The sequence below is a fragment of the Cheilinus undulatus genome, linkage group 17 (genome assembly GCF_018320785.1).
Source record: "Cheilinus undulatus linkage group 17, ASM1832078v1, whole genome shotgun sequence".
Classification (NCBI taxonomy): Eukaryota; Metazoa; Chordata; class Actinopteri; order Labriformes; family Labridae; genus Cheilinus; species Cheilinus undulatus.
In genome coordinates, this window is record NC_054881.1 from 4,877,441 (window position 1) to 4,896,806 (window position 19,366).

Below are 19,366 nucleotides of genomic sequence, written 5' to 3' on the forward strand. Positions count from 1 at the left end.
TGCCTCAGCCGAGCAGGAAAAGAGCAAAAACATCTTTTTCACAAAGAAAATGGATGCCGGTGTTGTCGCCTTTTTAACATCGTAGCCACTTCTTTTTCCCCTCTTACAGCTAGCCACTGTGCAGTCCCAATGAAACTATGCATGTCTTCAAATTTCTCACAGAAGCATTTCTAGTGAGTCTGAATAATTTGTGTCTTTTAGGGGGTCCTAAAAGATTAAAGCAATCCAGAATGATTATTTTTCACTCTTTTGGCTCCAAAGATACTGGAGGACCAAGTTTGTGCAGAAAAAGTCTTAATATTTACACATAAAACGCTTTGAGTTTTAGTTTCAGATTTGATTTTCTTTGTCTTTATATTTTCTTTTTCTTAATTCCAGGTACGTAACTGAAGCACACGTACTCTTAAAGCCCAGGTTGTCCTCCAAAAACAACATTTGAGGCTTGCACATAAATCACATGGTGCAGGTCTATGACTCAGATGTACGTCACTTTGGTTTGCAAATAGCACTGGAACACTATATGGTTTATGTTTATGAGCATTATGAGCCCAGGCGAGATTAAATAGTTAAAAAATAGTTTAGGGTTCAGAAATGTCCCAATCAAACTGCCACTATAGCTACATCTGCACTGTCATTGTTTACAGGCTATGACTAGCAAAATAAATCACCTGATGATGGACATAAAATCCAGCCAATGCATCAGCTTTTTAATGTTTGGATAATTACTTAAATGACCAAAAGTGTTAAGTTGTTTAAAAAGACCTTACAGATCCTCCTGATTCTTGTAACCTGAAGACTCTATGCAGCAGAAGACGCCATCATGTCTAAAGCAATCTCCAAACCTCCCTTTTCAACTGGCTTTAACCTGAATCTTTATTTTATTATAGAGGGTTTTTTATCTGAGCTGCGCGAGGCTGACAGCTGCTCTCTGGAATACATTTTTAATCAGCCACATGAACATTTTAATTAACGGCATCAACTCAATGAATGGGAGGAACATCTCTTAAGAGTCTCTGCTTGATTCCTCGGCGCCACCTGACGGCTCGGACGACATCAAACGAACTCTGTTTGACCTCCTGTCACAGGAAGTGTTTCCTTATTTGGACTAAGCCTATTTAACCAGATCGTCTTCCTAAAGCTTCACTTCACTGTCACTGACACAGCACTTTGTCAAACAGTATCTACAGACACACAGGCTGAGATTATTCAGATTAATCTGGGCTATAATTAGAGTTATGATTGTTCTTTTTATGTTACTATGTTAAAAAAATGCATGTAGGTATCAGTGTTAGAGGAATCATCCAATTAGATGTCACCTGCATACAATAAACATGTATAAATAGGAAGGTAAAAGGATGATAATCGGACCAGATATCCTCTAAAATATGAAAATGAAGTGGATCCAACTGTTTAAAATAGCATTTACACATTTTTCTAAGTCATGTAGGCCAAATTTCTTTTGGATCATGACATGTTCATGATAATACTAGAAAGAAATATCCCAGTGGTACCTTTTAGCTGAGTTAGTTGAATAAAAAGACACAATGACTTCCCTCTACAGGTTGAAACATAAGCATTACAACTGAATTTTACTATCCGCTGATCTGGAGGCAGGTTAGTGTTTCAGCAGTTTTCCTCTGTAACTGAGTGTCAAAATGCATTTTTCATGGGCTGCCCAGAATAAAAACCCTAAAAGGATATTCCTACAAGCCAACAGCCTCGTTCTTCCCCAAGTCACACTTACAAGTTGCCACGGAGGAGCTCGGCTGTAACCGTGCCGGCACAGCCCATTAAAAGCAGCACAAAAGGACCTAATTTGGATTTTAATGTCCATCTAAAAGATGTAAGTTTTATTTTTACATGTGTGCTCTTGTGTAAACTGTCTTACCCATGGTCGGCGAGCTCAGAGCCATGACTCCGTAGTACGAGAACGGGCCGGTTTCAAACTTCATGTTTTCATTCCCAGCTTCCACCTCCACTCGGCCCTGAAACACAAAAATACGCTCTTAGGATGAATGAGCCAACTTAACTGATGAGTATATGACCTGTTAGCATTAGTCAGGGAGCTGCTGTGCATGAATCCAGCCGCCGTCTCCTGTGGCAGTAACAGAAACACTGTGACGTCTCATAAATATTGCATCCCGCCTCAGGAGCAGTGTCTCTTTACCTCTCACAGATAAATGTGTGTATCTGTATTTCAGGTGTGAAACTGGAGCGGTCGCGCTCAGGTTGCTCTCTGAGTGTCTGCAGACACTTTATCCACACCTCAGGTGTCGACAACAAACCCTCAGAGTACAAATACGACAAACGCACCTCAGCACAACAGCAGCGAAATAACCACAGTGAGCAGGTCGGCTAAAGAGGTCAGATGAAGGATAGTCTCACAGTGGGGTAAAAAAAGAACATCTATGTGCATTAACATACGCTCAACAGCCACTTTATTAGGTACACCTATTCAATTGCTTGTAAAGCACAATTACAGTTGAAACCAGAAGTTTACATACACTATATAAAAAGGCACATAAACTTTTTTTTCTCACCGTCTAACATTAAATCAGATTAAACTTTTCCTGTTTTTGGTCAATTAGGATTACCAAAATTATTTCTATTTGCTAAATGCCAGAATAATGAGAAAAGGATTGTTTTTTAGACAATTTTTATTACTTTCTTCAAAGTTAGAAGTGTACATACACTAAGATTACTATGCCTTTAAACAATTTGGGAAAGCCCAGATGATGATGTCATGTCTTTGGAAGCCTCTGATAGGTTTATTGACAACATTTGAGTTAATTAGAGGCACACCTGTGGATGCATTTTAAGGCACACCTGAAACACACTGCTTCTTTGTGTAACATCATGGGAAAATCACAAGAAATCAGCCAAGATATCAGGAAGAGAATTGTGGACTTGCACAAGTCTGGTTCATCCTTGGGTGCAATTTCCAGATGCCTGAAGGTGCCACATTCATCTGTTCAAACAGTTATACACAAGTATAAACACCATGGGAATGTCCAGCCATCATACCGCTCAGGAAGGAGATAGGTTCTGTGTCCCAGAGATGAACGTGCTTTGGTCTGAAAAGTGCATCTCAACCCAAGAACAAAAGCAAAAGACCTTGTGAAGATGCTGGCTGAAGCTGGTAAGAGTGTGTCATTATCAACAGTCAAACGAGTCCTGTACCGACATGGGCTGAAAGGCCACTCTCCCAGGAAGAAGCCATTACTCCAAAAGAAACATGAAAAAGCCAGATTACAGTTTGCAAATGCACACAGGGACAAAGACCTTAATTTTTGGAGACATGTTCTGTGGTCTGACAAAACTAAAATTGAACTTTTTGGCCATAATGACCATCGTTACATTTGGAGAAAAAAGGGGGAAGCTTGCAAGCCTGAGAACACTATCCCAACTGTGAAACATGGGGGTGGCAGCATCATGTTGTGGGGTTGTTTTGCTGCAGGAGGGACTGGTGCACTTCTCAAAATAGATGGCATCATGAGGAAAGAACATTATGTGGAAATACTGAAGCAACATCTCAAGACACCAGCCAGGAAGTTCAAGCTTGGGCGCAAATGGGTTTTCCAAATGGACAGTGACCCTAAGCTTACTGCCAAACTGGTTACAAAGTGGCTTAAGGATAACAAAGTCAATGTTTTGGAGTGGCCATCACAAAGCCCTGATCTCAATCCCATTGAAAATTTATGGGCAGAGCTGAAAAGGCATGTGCGAGCAAGGCGGCCTACAAACTTGGCTCAGTTACACCAGTTCTGCCAGGAGGAATGGGCCAAAATTCCTGCAAACTATTGTGAGAAGTTTGTGGAAGCATATCCAAAACATTTGACCCAAGTCATACAGTTTAAAGGCAATGCTACCAAATACTAATGAAATGTATGTAAACTTCTGACTCTCAAGAAAATAATAAAAAATTGTCTAAAAAATGATCTCTCTCATTATTCTGGCATTTAGCATATAGAAATAATTTTGGTAATCCTAATTGACCAAAAACAGGAAAAGTTTAATCTGATTTAATGTTAGACGGTGAGAAAAAAAAAGTTTATGTGCCTTTTAATATAGTGTATGTAAACTTCTGGTTTCAACTGTATATTCTAACAAACATAACCAATTGCATGATGTGGGGCCTCTCTGCAGCCAAAAAAGTTTTAAACCGGGATTTTTAAAATACGTTATTTGAATATTGCTGCAGGCCATATTATGATTTAATCTAAATTTTTATTAATTGCCCATCCCCAATCCCAGTAGAAATAAATAAAAATAGAATGCAATGATTTTTAAATCTCATAAACCAATAATTTATTTACAATAGAACATAAACAACATTTCAGATGTTGAAACCAAGACATTTTACCATTTTCATAAAAAAATATTAGCTCATTTTGAATTTTGATAGTAGAAACACATCTCAAAAAAGTTGAGACGGGCCACAAAAGGCTGGAAAAGTTAGTGGCACTGGTGAAAAACAGCTGGAGGAGCATTTTGCAACTAATTAGGGTTAACTGGTAGCAGGTCAGTCACATGACTGGGTATAAAAGGAGCATTTTAGAGAGTCAGAGTCTCTCAGAAGTAAAGATGGGCAGAGGTTCACTAATATATGAAAAACTGTGTCTAAAAATTGAGGAGCAATTTCAGAAAAGGTAAAAATTTTAAGACGCTGAATCTCCCACCATCTCCAGTCCATAGTATCATCAAAGATTCAGAGAATCTGGAGAAATCTCTGAGCAAAGGAATAAGGCTGTAGGTCAATTTGGACGCTTGTGATCCTTAGGTCTTCAGGGACTACTGCAATAAAAACAGGCATGATTCTGTACTTGAAATCACTGCATGAGCTCAGGAACACTTCCAGAGATCACTGTCTGTCAACACAGTTGGCCGTGCCATCCACAAATGACAGTTAAAGCTGGGTAATGCAAAGAGAAAGCCGAAGCTCATTTAAAAGACTGGACTGAGGAGAAATGGAAAACTTCTGTGGTCAGATGAATCCGAACTTTAAATTCATTTTGGAAACCACAGACGCTGTGTCCTGTGAATTAAAAAGGAGAGGGGGCATCCAGCTTCTTATCCTGGCTCAGTTCTAAAGCCTGCATCTCAGATGGTATGGGGTTGCATTAGTGCCTATGGCGTGGGCAGCTAACACATCTGAAAAGTAGGGAGAGGCTTTAGAGCAACATATGCTACCATCCAGACAACGTCTCTTTCAGGGACGGCCACGACTATTTCAACAAGACTATGGACAAGGACTTTTGGGCAGCTAGAATCCTGCATGAGACAAGAAAGGGACAACATTCCTCTCCCAAAACTCCAGCAACAGGTCTCCTCACTTCCCAGACCTTTACAGACTGCTAAACACAGCCCTATCCCTACTTTTTTGAGTCAAGTTGCTGCAATCAAATTCAAAATGAGCTAATAATTGTCCATGAAATGGTAAAATATCTCTGTTATAAAATCCGATATTATGAGTTTTTGCTGTTCCTAATGACATTTTACACAACTTTTTTGGAATTATGTTTGTACCTTAATTCATGCCAAAACACAAGCAGCTCTAACAAACATCATCTGATAGAAGCACTTTTCTGCAGTCCTTTTCAGTCTGGATTTAATAAATGAAAACGATCATTGCTCAGTCAATGTGACACTTAACTTTCTCAGATACTGGTAGGAGCTGCTGCACTGGAGCTGCTTTAGATTGAAAAGATCATCATGCATGTGGCATGCATAGCATAGCATGGCATCATGGATGTGCTGACAAACCTGCAGCAACTGCATGATGCTATCATGTAAACTCTGCTAGGAATGTTTCCTGCACCTTTTTGAATCAATGCAATGGAGAACTAATTAACCCCCCTTGCATGGCTCGGTGGCATAAATAAAACATGGATCTGTTAATAAACTGTCTCTAATCTAAATACCGACACTGGGGGGTCTGAACAGCCGTTGTGGTGCGATCTGAGTGTGTCAGAGGGGCTCTTCTCTGCACGACCTTCACTAATAGATCCTCTTACATAAGAGTGAGACAAACAGAGGGGGGGGAGAGAGATAGAGAGAAAGAGGGGATTGAAGGGTTAAGGAGGATGGAAAAGAAGAAAAGCAGATGAGACGAGACGGTGAAAATCAGCGGCAGAGCATATGTAGAGAGAGGAGTAAAGAGCGGAGAGGAGTTTAGGGATGAATGTGGAGATGAGGAGGAGAAGGAGGGAGCGCTGTCTGTCAGTAAATCCCTCCTCTGCACCAGGAAGAGACGAGAGGACGGAGGGGGGAGGGAGGGCTGGAGATAGCTTTACACTCTTGGTGCATTTTGTGCTGCACAGATTGTCCCACTGCATGATTTAGGAATTAGGATGACATCTGAACGCGGACCTTTTCTGAGCCTCATGTTGCATTCTAGGGCTGTCACAACAGAGGAACTTTACATTTTCATATGTTTCGAGTCTAAATCAATACATAGATCAATATATTTCAATATACCGTGGCAACAAAAGGAGTCCTAGGCACGTTATATTGGATGATTTCTTGTTTTCAGTTAAAGCTTTTAGTCACATGACCCGCACAAAGGCCTGGAGGGCAAAAAGAATTTAGGACAGGAGCTGCAACCATTGGCTGCTGTGTGGAGCAACATGTTTACAGCATCTGACAATCACTGAAAAACAGAGATATTGATTTAAATTGTACGTTTTTTATCCCTTTAGATCCTTACAAGCAGTATGACATGATTTAAATCATTAAAATCAGAAAAGTCCCAGTCAGAAATTTGCTGAAGTGATGTTTATACAGTCATGGACGAAAGTATTGGCCCCCCTGGAATTTTTCCAGAAAATACACCATTTCTCCCAGAAATTGTTGCAATTACAAATGCTTTTGGTATACATGTGTTTATTTCATTTATGTGCATTGGGGCAACATAAAAAATCTGAAGAAAAAGACAAAATTGACATCTGACATCTACCTCAACCCTAACCCTAACTGAAGGCCAAGCTGTAAAGTGGGCAGCACCCAAAGAAGACCGTTACTTCACCCTGTCAGCACTTAGAAACCGTAGGCTGTCTTCTACAGATTTGAAGTCAAGGTTTGCTGGACGATAATGTTGGTGACTCTCTGCCCAGACAATCCAGAACAGACTGCACACGACTGGTGTCTGCAACACGTGCACTGGAACCCAAACATGTGGAGGAACGCTGTGTTCAGTGATGAGTCCAGATTCTGCCTTAAGCAGTTGGACTGTATGTTAAGAACGCCATGCTGATTGCTGCACCGATAAAGTAACATCTTTTGGTGGAAGCAGGAGAAAAACGAGGGTCGTCATCATTGGAGGCAATCTCAATGCAGAGTGATATCAAGATGTGATGCAACCAGTGGCAATCCCATACCTCCACAGTCTAAGAACGAATTCTATCCTCCAAGATGACAATGCTCACCTCAACAGAGCAGAGTTTATCAGAGACTACCTCCAGGATTTGGGAGTGAAGAGGATTCCAGCAGTCCTGACCTCAACCCCATTGAACACTTGTGGGATCAGCTTGGGCGTGCTGTTTGTGCCAGAGTGACCAACACAACCACGTTAACTGACTCATGACTAATGCTGGCTGAATGAGATGCCATTCCACAGCAGTGTGTGTCCAGGCTGGTGACCAGCATGATGAGGAGGAGCCAGGCTGTTGTGGCTGTGTATGGTTCCTCTACACTCTACTGAGGCTCCTGTTTGTTACATGAAGAATTTTTCAACTGCCAATTTGTTTTGTTTCTTCAGACTTTAACTATCCAATCCACCAAACAACAAACATGAGAGTGTAGGAAAAAGCAGTTGGACATCTGCAGAGAAGATTTGCTAAATTTTATATAGGTGCAGCCCACATCTTCAGCTCTGCTGCTCATCCCACAAATGCATGTTCCTTACAAATGTGGCACCATTTAAAAGAGGAGTAAACTTTCTAATGGTATAAGATTTATTGCTGAGAAGCATCAAAACAGTAATCTACCAAACACTTTTGTGCTAGGTTTGTTAAAAAACAAAACGGAAAGAAAATCTGATTATTGAGTCTGAATTGTCATACTCATACTCTAGTCATAGCAAATATGAGATAAATAAACATCTCTAAACCGTGGCAAAGACTACAGGCTTATATGTTGTTATAAATAAAATGTAGATGAAATCTCCATAATTGCCTTTGGTCACGCGAGTCTTAAAAGGTTAAAAGGGCCTATAAGGGTGCTAATACCGGCTGCAGACTGACACGGCGACCCGGGATAAACTTGTGTTTGTTACCAGATTAAACAAGCCGACCTTTGCTGTCTAATCTCACCTCATTATGAGTCTTCTGGTTGCACCGTTTGAGCATCATCCTGTGAAATGCTTTCAAATTTTTAACTCAGTTTAAACAAGAGGAAAAGTCTTTTCTGCTCTCGAAGTATCAATCCTGTCTCCACCTTTCGGGACTTTTGATTGGCTGAAAATCTAGAGATGAACCAATAAGATGCCAGGGTGGGGCTGGAGCTAAAAACAAACTTTTCATGGACCTGCCCCAACAATTTAGGGCATTATTTTTAGAAAATGAGGATTTACAGGCCAAGCAAATTGATAAATGCATGTTAGCCTTATGATTAAGACTGTCAAAATGTTCAGAATTTTCAGTACTCTGCTGCCTGAATATGGCAAAATTCATAATCAGGATTATCTACATCACATGCATTCGTAGGACTTAAAAACTTGTAAGACTCGCAATAACCTTAAATGGGTAAGCCGAAGAATGGAAGTATATTTTTAAAATGTCTAATAAAATTAATGAAAAATACAAATAAAATGTATGTTGTGTACCTGCAGAATAAGGATGAAGTAGTCCACAGGTTTCCCTTTCTGGTACAGGAAGTGCAGCGGCGAGCGTTTGTCATTCTCGTTGAATTTGAGCTCCTGGATGACGTCGGGGTGTCGGAGGATCCTCAGCAGGACTTTCTCTGTGATCTGGAATGGGCTGAACAGACTCACCTCTGATAAACAGACGGAGGGTGGGGTACGGTGGGCAACAAGGGGGAGAAAACAGAGGCATCAACTCAGGGATCATATTCATCTTGTATTTTAAAATTTATATTTTAATTTTGAAAGCCTTAAAATGTGGTCTACTCTAGACTTAAGCTTACATTTGTTTTTGGCAGTGGTCACTAAAAGGTTTTTTGTGTAGTAGTACTGTTTTAGTTCATTCTAAAAATTAGCAATTCAATTTTTATGACCCCAATTCCAAAAATGTTGGGATGCTGTGTATTTAAACGCAGAAGTCAATGACTGTTTAATCTCTTAAACCCATCTTTTATGCACCGTAGAACATAAACAACATCTCAGATGTTGAAACTGAGACATTTAATGGTTTCATGAAAAAAATATTAGCTCATTTTGGATTTTGATGGCAGCAACACATCTCAAAAAAGTTGAGACGGGACGACTAAAGGCTGGAAAAGTTAGTGGCACTGGTGAAAAACAGCTGGAGGAGCATTTTGCAACTAATTAGGTTAATTGGCAACCAGTCAGTGACATGACTGGGTATAAAAGGAGCATTTTAGAAAGGCAAAGTCTCTCAGAAGTAAAGATGGGCATAGAGTTTACTAATCTGTAAAAAATTGGGTTTAAATATTGTGGAACAATTTCAGAAAAATGTAAAAAGGCTTAAGGTTGCAATATCCCACCACTCAAGTCCATAATATCAACAAGAGATTCAGAGATCTAGAGAAATCTCAGTGAGCAAGGGACAAGGTTGAAGGGGCCCTCAGGGGCCTCTGCATTAAAACAGGCATGACTCTGTGCTGGAAATCACTGCATGAGCTCAGGAATACTTCCAGAAATCACTGTCTGTCAACACAGTTGGCCGTGCCATCCACAAATGACAGTTAAAGCTGGATCCTGGAGAGAAGAAGCCATATGTGCAAATAATCTAGAAATGCCACTATCTTCTCTGGGCCAAAACTCATTTAAAATTGACTGAGGCCAAATGGAAAACTGTTCTGTGGTAAGATGAATCAAAATGTAAAATTATTTTTTGAAACCACAGACGCCGTGTCCTGTGGACTTAAGAGGAGAGGGACTATCCAACTTGTTATCCTAGTTCAGTTCTAAAGCCTGCATCTCTGATGGTATGGGCTTGCATTGGTGCCTATGGCGTGGGCAGCATGCTACACAATGATAAATATGGCCCTGTCCCTACTTTTTTTGAGATGTGTTGTTTTTATTTACATTTTACACAGTGTCAGTCTGCCTCTAGAGCAGAACAGGTACATAAATGGACGCCATGAGTCTGTCCAGGCTGACCTTTGCCCCCGCAGGTCAGTATGTTTCAGTCTCACAGCGTCTTCAGTTAATCACGCAGAGAAATGATCCTGAAACAAATCTCTGCTGGCTCTCTGACAGATTAGCCCCGCCCCCTTCAGAGCTCACCTGTAGCCAGGAACCGATGAGCCGCCAGCAGGAGCTGAGGAGAGATCTTCACTTTAACGTCACCGTCATTCTTAAACGCTGAGAAGTCTGGCTTGTTTTTGTTGGGGTCGACCTTTTTCCTATTTCTGTTGTCGGCTGTGTCGGGAGGAAGGATTCAGAGAGGGGAAATGTAGAGTCAGATAAACAAAGACACAGAGTAAAAATATTTAAGTGGAATAAAGCTACTGAATAACGTTATTCACTCTTAAAATTCTCCCATAATTTAATAGGACAATTCACCAATAACAGCAGACAAAATCCCCCTAAAAGTCTTATCATTATAAGATTAAAAATACTGTTGTGCATGTTCATGGATACAAGAAGAATTTAGGTCAACTGGACAGAGCAATCATTAATTTGTGAGCCCCAGATTGTTGTGTTAGGTAAGCAAAATGACTTAAAACACAGAAACAGCTAGCAGCTGAATCCGGTCGTTCACACTTTAGGTTTGTATTTTAGGTCTCTGTGGACTTATGTCACATGCTGAGGTATTTTTCAATGTTTTATCACCATGTCGGCAAAGACGCTCGACTACAAGCTAGGCAGGCCTCATGTTTACAATACAATAGCGCCAATTTTGGGCCAGATTCCTTCACTTAACTGCTGTTTGTCTTATTTTTCACTTGAACCAGAAGCAGCAGGAGCAAACATCTTATCTGCTGAGGGTATGTTTTAAATCATACTTCACTTGTCTTTAGTCCTGAGTGATTAAAAGAAGCGGACTGTGGCTTTGTCTCTCTCAAAGCAGCAACAGTTCAATCCCTCATGTCTGTTAGCATCATGATGCTAAAGTTTAGCAAAGCATCTGATGATAAACTCTCTCTATTACTGACAAGTCTGTCACAATAAAAGCCTCCAATGCTAAACATCACTGAAGACTTTTATTTTGTAGAGCAACTTTAGGAAATGGAATTAACAACAAAGATGTCTTGGGAGAGATGCAACTTCACAGACTCAGAAAATGAGATATAAGGAAAACCCGAAGAGTTAAATACAGGAAGAGAACATTAAGCTAAGACTTTTTAGCTCTGAACAGTCTGTCATGACATTAACGGGATTGTTTTTGGTGGTTTACAAAAGAGAGTGGGTGTGGCTTAGCTCATTCAACAATCACGCCCACACCGTCATGGAGCAGGTTTTACTGCCTCTTTTTTTAATGATTTTGAAGCTTGATTTTATAAACTTAGAGATGTTTTTCATGACTGAAATTTGGCCTGGTGGTTTATAACACAGTGTTCTATCATACAACAAACCTAAAATAAAGTTTGTTTTTATCACTTTACAGGGACTTTAATAATTTCAGATGGCTTTGGGGGGTTATTTTTATTTCTAGGTAAGCCTTAAAAGAGCCACAGCTGCTCACAGAGCTACAGGTTGAGTGTCACTTCTCTAGAAGAAGATGAATGGCTGCAGATGGTGATACTAGACAAATCTAAATGTTGGCATGCAAAACTATCAGATACATCTCCTCATTAATTTCTCTCTCAGCAGCCAAATTAATGCAAAAACTTCCCACATTCTACCTCAGCTGATTCAGCAGCCATACTTTCTATCTCCTCTGAAATCTTCTTTATTTTTCACTTGAACCAGATGCAGCAGGAACAAACATCTTACCCCCTGAAGGTGTGTTTTAATCAATATTTCACTTGTCTTTCATCCTGGATGATTAAAAGAAGCAGAATGCAGCTTTGTCTCTCTCAAAGCAGCTGATTCAGCAGCCATACTTTCTATCTCCTCTGAAATCTTCTTTATTTTTCACTTGAACCAGATGCAGCAGCAACAAACATCTTACCCCCTGAAGGTGTGTTTTAATCAATATTTCACTTGTCTTTCATCCTGGATGATTAAAAGAAGCAGAATGCAGCTTTGTCTCTCTCAAAGCAGCTGATTCAGTAGCCATACTTTCCATCTCCTCTGACATCTTTCTATTTTCTTTGCAGTGACTGCAGTATAATCAACTGCTGATCAACATTTACCAGCTCCAGCTCCTATATAATACACCTGGTTTCTTTTGCAAAATTTACATTGCACAAATAAGCAGAAAACTTGGGACAGGACCAGGAACAGGCATAAAAATGTACTGCCAAGCAGTGTTTGGGTATTGCAGAGCACTGTTGACAAACCAGTGCTCTTGAAAGAGCAGATTTGATGCCAAACTGGCTCAACAGCTCTCCTAATATTTTGTTCCTCTCCTAATGATTCTGCATCCAGACAATGTCTGCTGATAAAGGCTTACCTCACCTTAAAGAACATTTTTATAAATGCATGAAATCTGTTAGTTCTGATTAAATAAATCCTGAGAAATGAATCTGCCGACTTAAGTGTGTTGTTCTGTGTTTACTTCCACATCCAGAGGATCTTAGCGTGTCACCGTCCAGCGTGTTTGTGAGTGTTTGTGTTTCAGGCGATGACTCCTGTAACCGAGCCAAAGCCGGCAACAGGAACCGCTGACTCACTGTAGAGGTCAGACTCGTCCAGGATCTCGGACTTGATGATCTCCTCGATGACGTCCTCCAGCGTCACCAGGCCCAGCACCTCGTAGAACGGATCTCCCTCCCCTTCGTTGTTCACCTTCTGGACGATGGCCAGGTGGGATTTACCTGCAGGTGGGGAGAGAGAGGACAGAGCTCACCTGAAGGTCACAACCAGCTGTAATGCAAACACATACATCAGCGTTTGAATCTCTCTCACACCCTCGGAGTTGGCAGCAAGTGTTCATAAAGAAACTGTCAGGAAAGTAGGGCAGCATCAAAGAAGAAGTAGGGAGGTTTGATGCCGCTGTTCGATCTGTCGGTGGATTTATCCCGACCGCTGGGAGGACAGATTGAAGCCTTAAAATAGCCCAGACTGGACTAAGAGCTTTGAAGAGAAAGGAGCAGGAAGAAGAGCCAAAACCAGATAAAGAGGCAGAGGAGAAGAAAGAGAGGGATGTGAAAACAGCAGATTAATCCTCCTCTGGCTCTGTTTGTCTCATTAAAAAACGGTGATTTTGTTGCTTCTCGTTCTGGCTCCATTTGGAGGTGATGTAAGAATGGCAACGGGTGCCAGCGTTCGCTCAGCGAGGACTTTATCTGCTGAGCAGGACGGAGGCCGTCACCGTCAGCACGACTCAACAGCTTCATCTGTTTCTGCACTTTTACCGATGCTGACGTGTGCAGAAACAGATGAAGCTGAGAAATAACTAAAACAGGACAAAAATAGAAGCTGATGTCAGAATGAGCATGAAAAATCTCAATGATTATGTCAGCTTAGTTCTTGTTTAATCATGCACAGTAATTCCTAGCATAAGTTTAGCTGTAGAGGCCAAAACATTTCTGAGACTGCAAGCACAAAATCTATGCTCTCATAGAAAGGGTGCTTTCTAAACGATGGTATGACTCTGCAAAAAGTAAGAAAAAAATGTTAGTACCTGGTTCAATATCATGGCAACAAAAAAGCCCTATGCATTAGAGCTGTATGTTTGGTAATAATATGCAGATTATACTGGTAAATCTTGCAACTTGAAATTGAAGTATAATACATACAGATGCATCTAAAAAATTCAAATATCAGCCCCTTTCAGCAGTGACCTTCTGCAGTCTTCCCCATGATTGTGGTTGTGTGAACTGAACCAGGATGAGAGAATGAAGGCTCAGGAACCTTTACAAATTGGACTTTACCACACTATTCTAATATTTTGAGGTAGTGGATTTTTGATTTTTGTGAGCTGTGAGCCATAATCCATCCATCCATTTCCTACACGCTTATCCCATTGGGGGTCGCATGGTGCTAGAGCCTATCCCAGCTGTCATTGGCCGAGAGGCGGGGTACGCCCTAGACTGGTCGCCAGTTAGAGAAGGACAACCAGGCCAAGGTTGTTATAGTTAACTAAAACTAACTAAATAACTAAAACTAAAATTCAAAAATCATTTTTGGTAACTGAAACTAAATAAAAACTAAGCTTTACCCCAAAAAACCTGAAAATGAACTAAAACTGTATAGTGCACTTACAAAAATAACCAAAATAAAAATGGAGACAAAAAACCCTTAGTTTTAGTTTTTTACACAACCATACTGACTGGAACCAACACCCAAATCTGGGGAGGGTAAAACCGCCTGATCTGATTGGTTAAGACTAAGTGGCAGTTTTATGTCTGGAGTTTTATTCAAACATCATCATTAAGTAAATAAAATGATAAGTGAAGAGTAGCCTGTTTGAATATGTTTTTAAAAATGTATGACGCTCACTCAGCCCCGACATCTATCCATAAGAAACTAAAACACTAAAACTAATAAAAACTAAACTAAAACAAAGCATTTTTTGCAAAATATAAACTAAACTAACAAACCAGCAATCAAAACTATTAAAAACTAAACTGAAATCAAACATAGAAAATAAAAAAACGAACTAAAAATAAAAACTAATGAAAAATCCATAACTATTATAACCTTGAACCAGGCACACCTGCCCTTATGGCCAATTTAGAGGCACCAATTAACCTAACGAACATGGTTTGGTGATGGGAGGAAGCCGGAGTACTCGGAGAAAACCCACACATGCACGGGGAGAACATGCAAACTCCACACAGAAAGGCCCTGACCAGGAAGTGAACCAAGACCCTTCTCGCTGTAAGGCAACAGCCCTAACCCCTGCTCCACCGTGCAGCCCTAGGCATAACGATGAAACAAAAAATGGAAAACATTTCACTCTGTATGAGATGAATCTAGAATTTGTAAAAGTCTAACTTTCTGAATTAAATCACAAGAAAAAACGAACTTTTAAATGATGAAATTAAATGAAATTTTTTTCAGATGCATGTGAACCTGGCACCATGTGTCTACTTGCTTGGTGATCAAGGAAAAGTTTTGAAATGTGTGTTTTAAGCTCAGATACATGAATATAAATTAGCATTAAAGAATTACATTGCTGCTTTCAAAATAACTTAATAAAACATTTTCCTCTATGAAAATAAAGCTACTTCTGCAAACTTTAACAGTGACACTGTCGTGAGCTTTTCTGCAGGCATTTCTGTAAACCTTTCAAGGACTTAATACATAAATAATTGCAGCCTTTAATGTGATTATGCAGTTGCACAGCCTGACATCATGATTGCGATTACAATTAGATTAATTATGCAGCACCAGTCTGAACATCATCCTGATTTCTTCTTTGACTATCTCCCATCCACCCCACACTCATTCACACTATAGAGACCATGAGGAGCCATAAGCCATGACATGCTGAGCAGCTGTGCAGCCCTAGTTATATCATATTTGTAGTTTTCTGCATTTGTCTAATTGAATTTGTTTACATTTAATAAAGGAAGGACTGAATCCAGAGATTTTTACCTGAGCAAAGAGGGCGAATACATGACAACAACAAAGCCATGAGTGAAAACAGAAGCATCAGAGCTAGATTTTAGCAAAATTACTCATTAAAACAAGCATTTAAAGTCTTATATTTATTTCTCAGTACATTCCCTAAATCATCTGTAACTTTAGGTATGGGATTTGATTAGAAAGGGGGAAAAAGAACAGACTTCTTATCAGCAATCTCAACAATTTCCTCCAAGTATGAAAGATGACAGGTTCTCTCTATGAGAAAATGCAGGTATTAACATTTCCACTAGTTAAAGAATTACAGTTAAAATGTGTAGTAACAGGCTCATAATGGGACAATCCAGTAAAGTAAATGAAGCAACCTCACAGGTGTAGGCCCAGGATCTAGGGGGTTAATCCTGATGAGACCACAAGGAGAGGTATATGGGAGCGTGCAAGAAAAATATCTGTATGTAAAAGAGCAAAGGATTTACATTTTAGGCTGCTGCACCGTCTGCAGATTTCTCCAGAACTTAGAAACAGGCTGGACCCTGAGAGGACAGTTATGTGGCAGTTTTAAGCATGTTATACGGTCATGTGTACATATTCAGGATTTGGAGTGAAAGTTATGACAAAACTAAATGTGGTTTTACATAAGGATTTATCTATTTATTTAAATTTATTTAACCTGGAGAACCTCACTGAGATCAAGAGTCTTACTGACAAGTGTCCTGGATTCATTATGCCCTCTTTAGGAATGCCTCATCCTCAAATGAACAGTACCCTCTATCAAAAACTGCTGAGTGTGTTAACCTGCATGTAAAAGCATACTATTGAAATGGATTTCATGTAAACCACCAACAGTCTTAAACTGGCACAAGGTCATATGGGTAGGTAGGTTCATAGGTCCTATGGGGTATTTGGTATACTGGTCCAAAGAGACAGAACTAGTTTATCATAAATGGACTCTGTTTCTTCCTTAAGAATACGCAGTACAGAATTATCTGGCAGCTTAAAGACCCTGTAAAGTAAAAAAAAAAAAAAAATAAATCTGTATTTAAGTTTGTTGTATGACAGGTTGTTGTGTTATGAACCCCTTAATCACATTTCAGTCAGAAAAAAACATCTCAAGTTTATAAAATTAAGCTTCAAAATTATGAAAAATGAGGCAATAAAATCTGCCAGGATGGTGTGGGTGTGTCTGTTGAATGAGCTGAAGCCACGCCCACTCAGGAAAAACACGATCCTGTCAGATTAAAAAACAAAACAAAACGTTAAAATCTGAATGTTGACCTGATGAACAGAGCAGCTGCCTGGCTCTGTGCCAGAGAACAAAGTCCGTTTTCTGTCTCAAATCTCTGTTCTGATGCTTTCAATGATCCATAGACCACTGTGGCTGATAGATTTGGTAAATTTACCTCACAATGAACAAAAAAACAGCATTTAACTGACTGTTAATAAAGGCAGAGACATCAGCTAACAACAGACTGTACTGAGATGAACTGCTCTGTGATTTTATATTGTAGTGTTAGAGGGGCAGGGTCATTCCCCACTGTGGGCTCATGACATCATGAGCCCACATATTGGCTCCGCCCACATTAAACCCAGCCAGGAAAGAGGTAATAAAAAACTTTCTAACAGCCCAAATCCAGAATTCAGTCACATGTAGATCTCAGTGTTTTCACATGTTTACAACAACCATATTCCAACGTTTCTAGTGCGTTCAGACAAAAAGTTTGGATTTCACTTCACAGGGTCTTTAATGTGTGCAGCACTTGGTGTCAAAGGCAAATTTTCCACAAGGGTAAACTAAAGTGTATCATAAGGTATTGTGTCATATCACATTCACATCAAACTGTACCACTGATATCCCATCACATTTAATAGTATCCTGTTGTATTGCATTGCATCATATTGTATCATATTGCACTATTTTTATTGTTATCCACGCTGATGAAATCGGCAGGGGGTTATGTAAAGGGTTCTGTATCTTTCTATCTTTCTTTCTTTGTATGTGTACAAGATAACTCGACAATGGAAAGTTGCATCTTCACCAAACTTTCGGGGAATGTTGGGATAGTGACAGGGAAGAATTGATAAGATTTTGGTGATGATCCGCGTGCCCGTTCAGTTTTTCTTGGACGTTGAATTTTGAACAGTAATCAATGGGAGCGTGACTTCCTTGGTGGTGCTGCTTCGGCGTGGGTCTGCCACTTCAGATGGCCATTCTAGTTTTGTATCATATTGTGTCCCATCATACGGTATTGTATCTTATTGTATTATCTTGTGTCATATAGCAACATATTGCATTGTATTGTATTACATCTTAACGTACTGCATTGTGTCATATCACATCATTTTGGATCAAATCGAATACTAATTGGTGCTTGTTCACAGGTTTTGCAGGTTGACAGGTTTTTACTGTATTTTCTACAGAACTTTCCTGATCATGCAGTATTTTTAACCCCTTGTCCCTGCTAAAATTACGGTATGTGATTGCAATTTTTTTCACAGATTTTTACTGTGAATTTAAATGTACATGAGAGAAAAGTCTGTAATTTTAACAAAATACTACTGTAATTTTTAGAGTAATTGCCCGTCTTGAAGATTACAGTATTTTTCCTTTATTTTCACAATCTTCTTTCGTTTAAACGGTACAATTTTGTAATTATTACGTACTTTATTTGTAAAAATTTATGTTTCATACCGTTGCTTGATTTACAGCAATTCTGTGTATTTTATACAGTAATATATGTTTATTTGTTTTATGGTCTTTTACTGTTGCTATTTGACAGTCTTTTGCCGTATTTTCTACGGACATTTTTTACAGTGTATTTTATTGCATCGCATCACATCATCTTACATCGCATCATTCTGCATCATTTTTCTATTGGATACTATTCCATCACAACGTATCGTATTGTCGTATTGTGTTGTAATGTACTGTGGAAACAAACGGAACATGCATTTACTTGCATGATGAATTATTCTGGCTTCATTTTGCTGGACTGAAATAAGAATTGATTTAGAGCAGACCAGAATTAACCTGCATGTGGTTTCCAAAAATATAGACAAAGTTAACCATACACTGCCTGAACTGGTGATCACAGTGCAAATACTACTTAAAATTATATTAAAAATAACTTCAAATAACTGCTTTTGTCTTATTTGGTAACAATAATAATAAACTTACTTTTCCTGGCCATGCTGTGTAATCTAAAGGACTTCAATTCAGTCTAGACAGTGTATATTTAAAAAAGCAAACTCAAAAAGTCTGCAGGTCTGGACATGAAGAAATTAGGGACCAGAAGACATCACTGCTTCTCTCCTCTGCTCTCTATCTGTTATAGATTACATAATAATGCTAACGTTAGCATGTACATTTAATGAGATGCTAAAGAGACTTCATGAATATATTTGCAGACGTTAGCGGGGAATATGCTGAGCCAGAGAGGAGCAGCTATTGCAGCACCACTTCAGCAGCTAATCCTGCTCCTCCCTGCATGTCTGTGTTCATCATTTCTTCTTCTCTTCTCAGTTATCCATTTATCTCAAACTTATTCATATCACAGGAAACACCGAGGAGTCAAATACTGGTGACAT

General features: G+C 39.5%; 1 protein-coding gene across 1 annotated transcript in view; it reads right to left on the reverse strand.

The window, feature by feature from the left end:
• Positions 1 to 19,366, reverse strand: part of LOC121525436 (metal transporter CNNM4) — a 50,606-nt gene that overhangs the window by 18,653 nt on the left and 12,587 nt on the right. Inside the window, exons 3-6 of the mRNA XM_041811440.1 lie at positions 12,922 to 13,065; positions 10,427 to 10,561; positions 8,822 to 8,991; positions 1,889 to 1,985 (exon numbers count right to left, since the gene is read on the reverse strand). Of these exons, the coding sequence (XP_041667374.1) occupies positions 1,889 to 1,985; positions 8,822 to 8,991; positions 10,427 to 10,561; positions 12,922 to 13,065 (546 nt within the window). The remainder of the gene's footprint in view (positions 1 to 1,888; positions 1,986 to 8,821; positions 8,992 to 10,426; positions 10,562 to 12,921; positions 13,066 to 19,366) is intronic.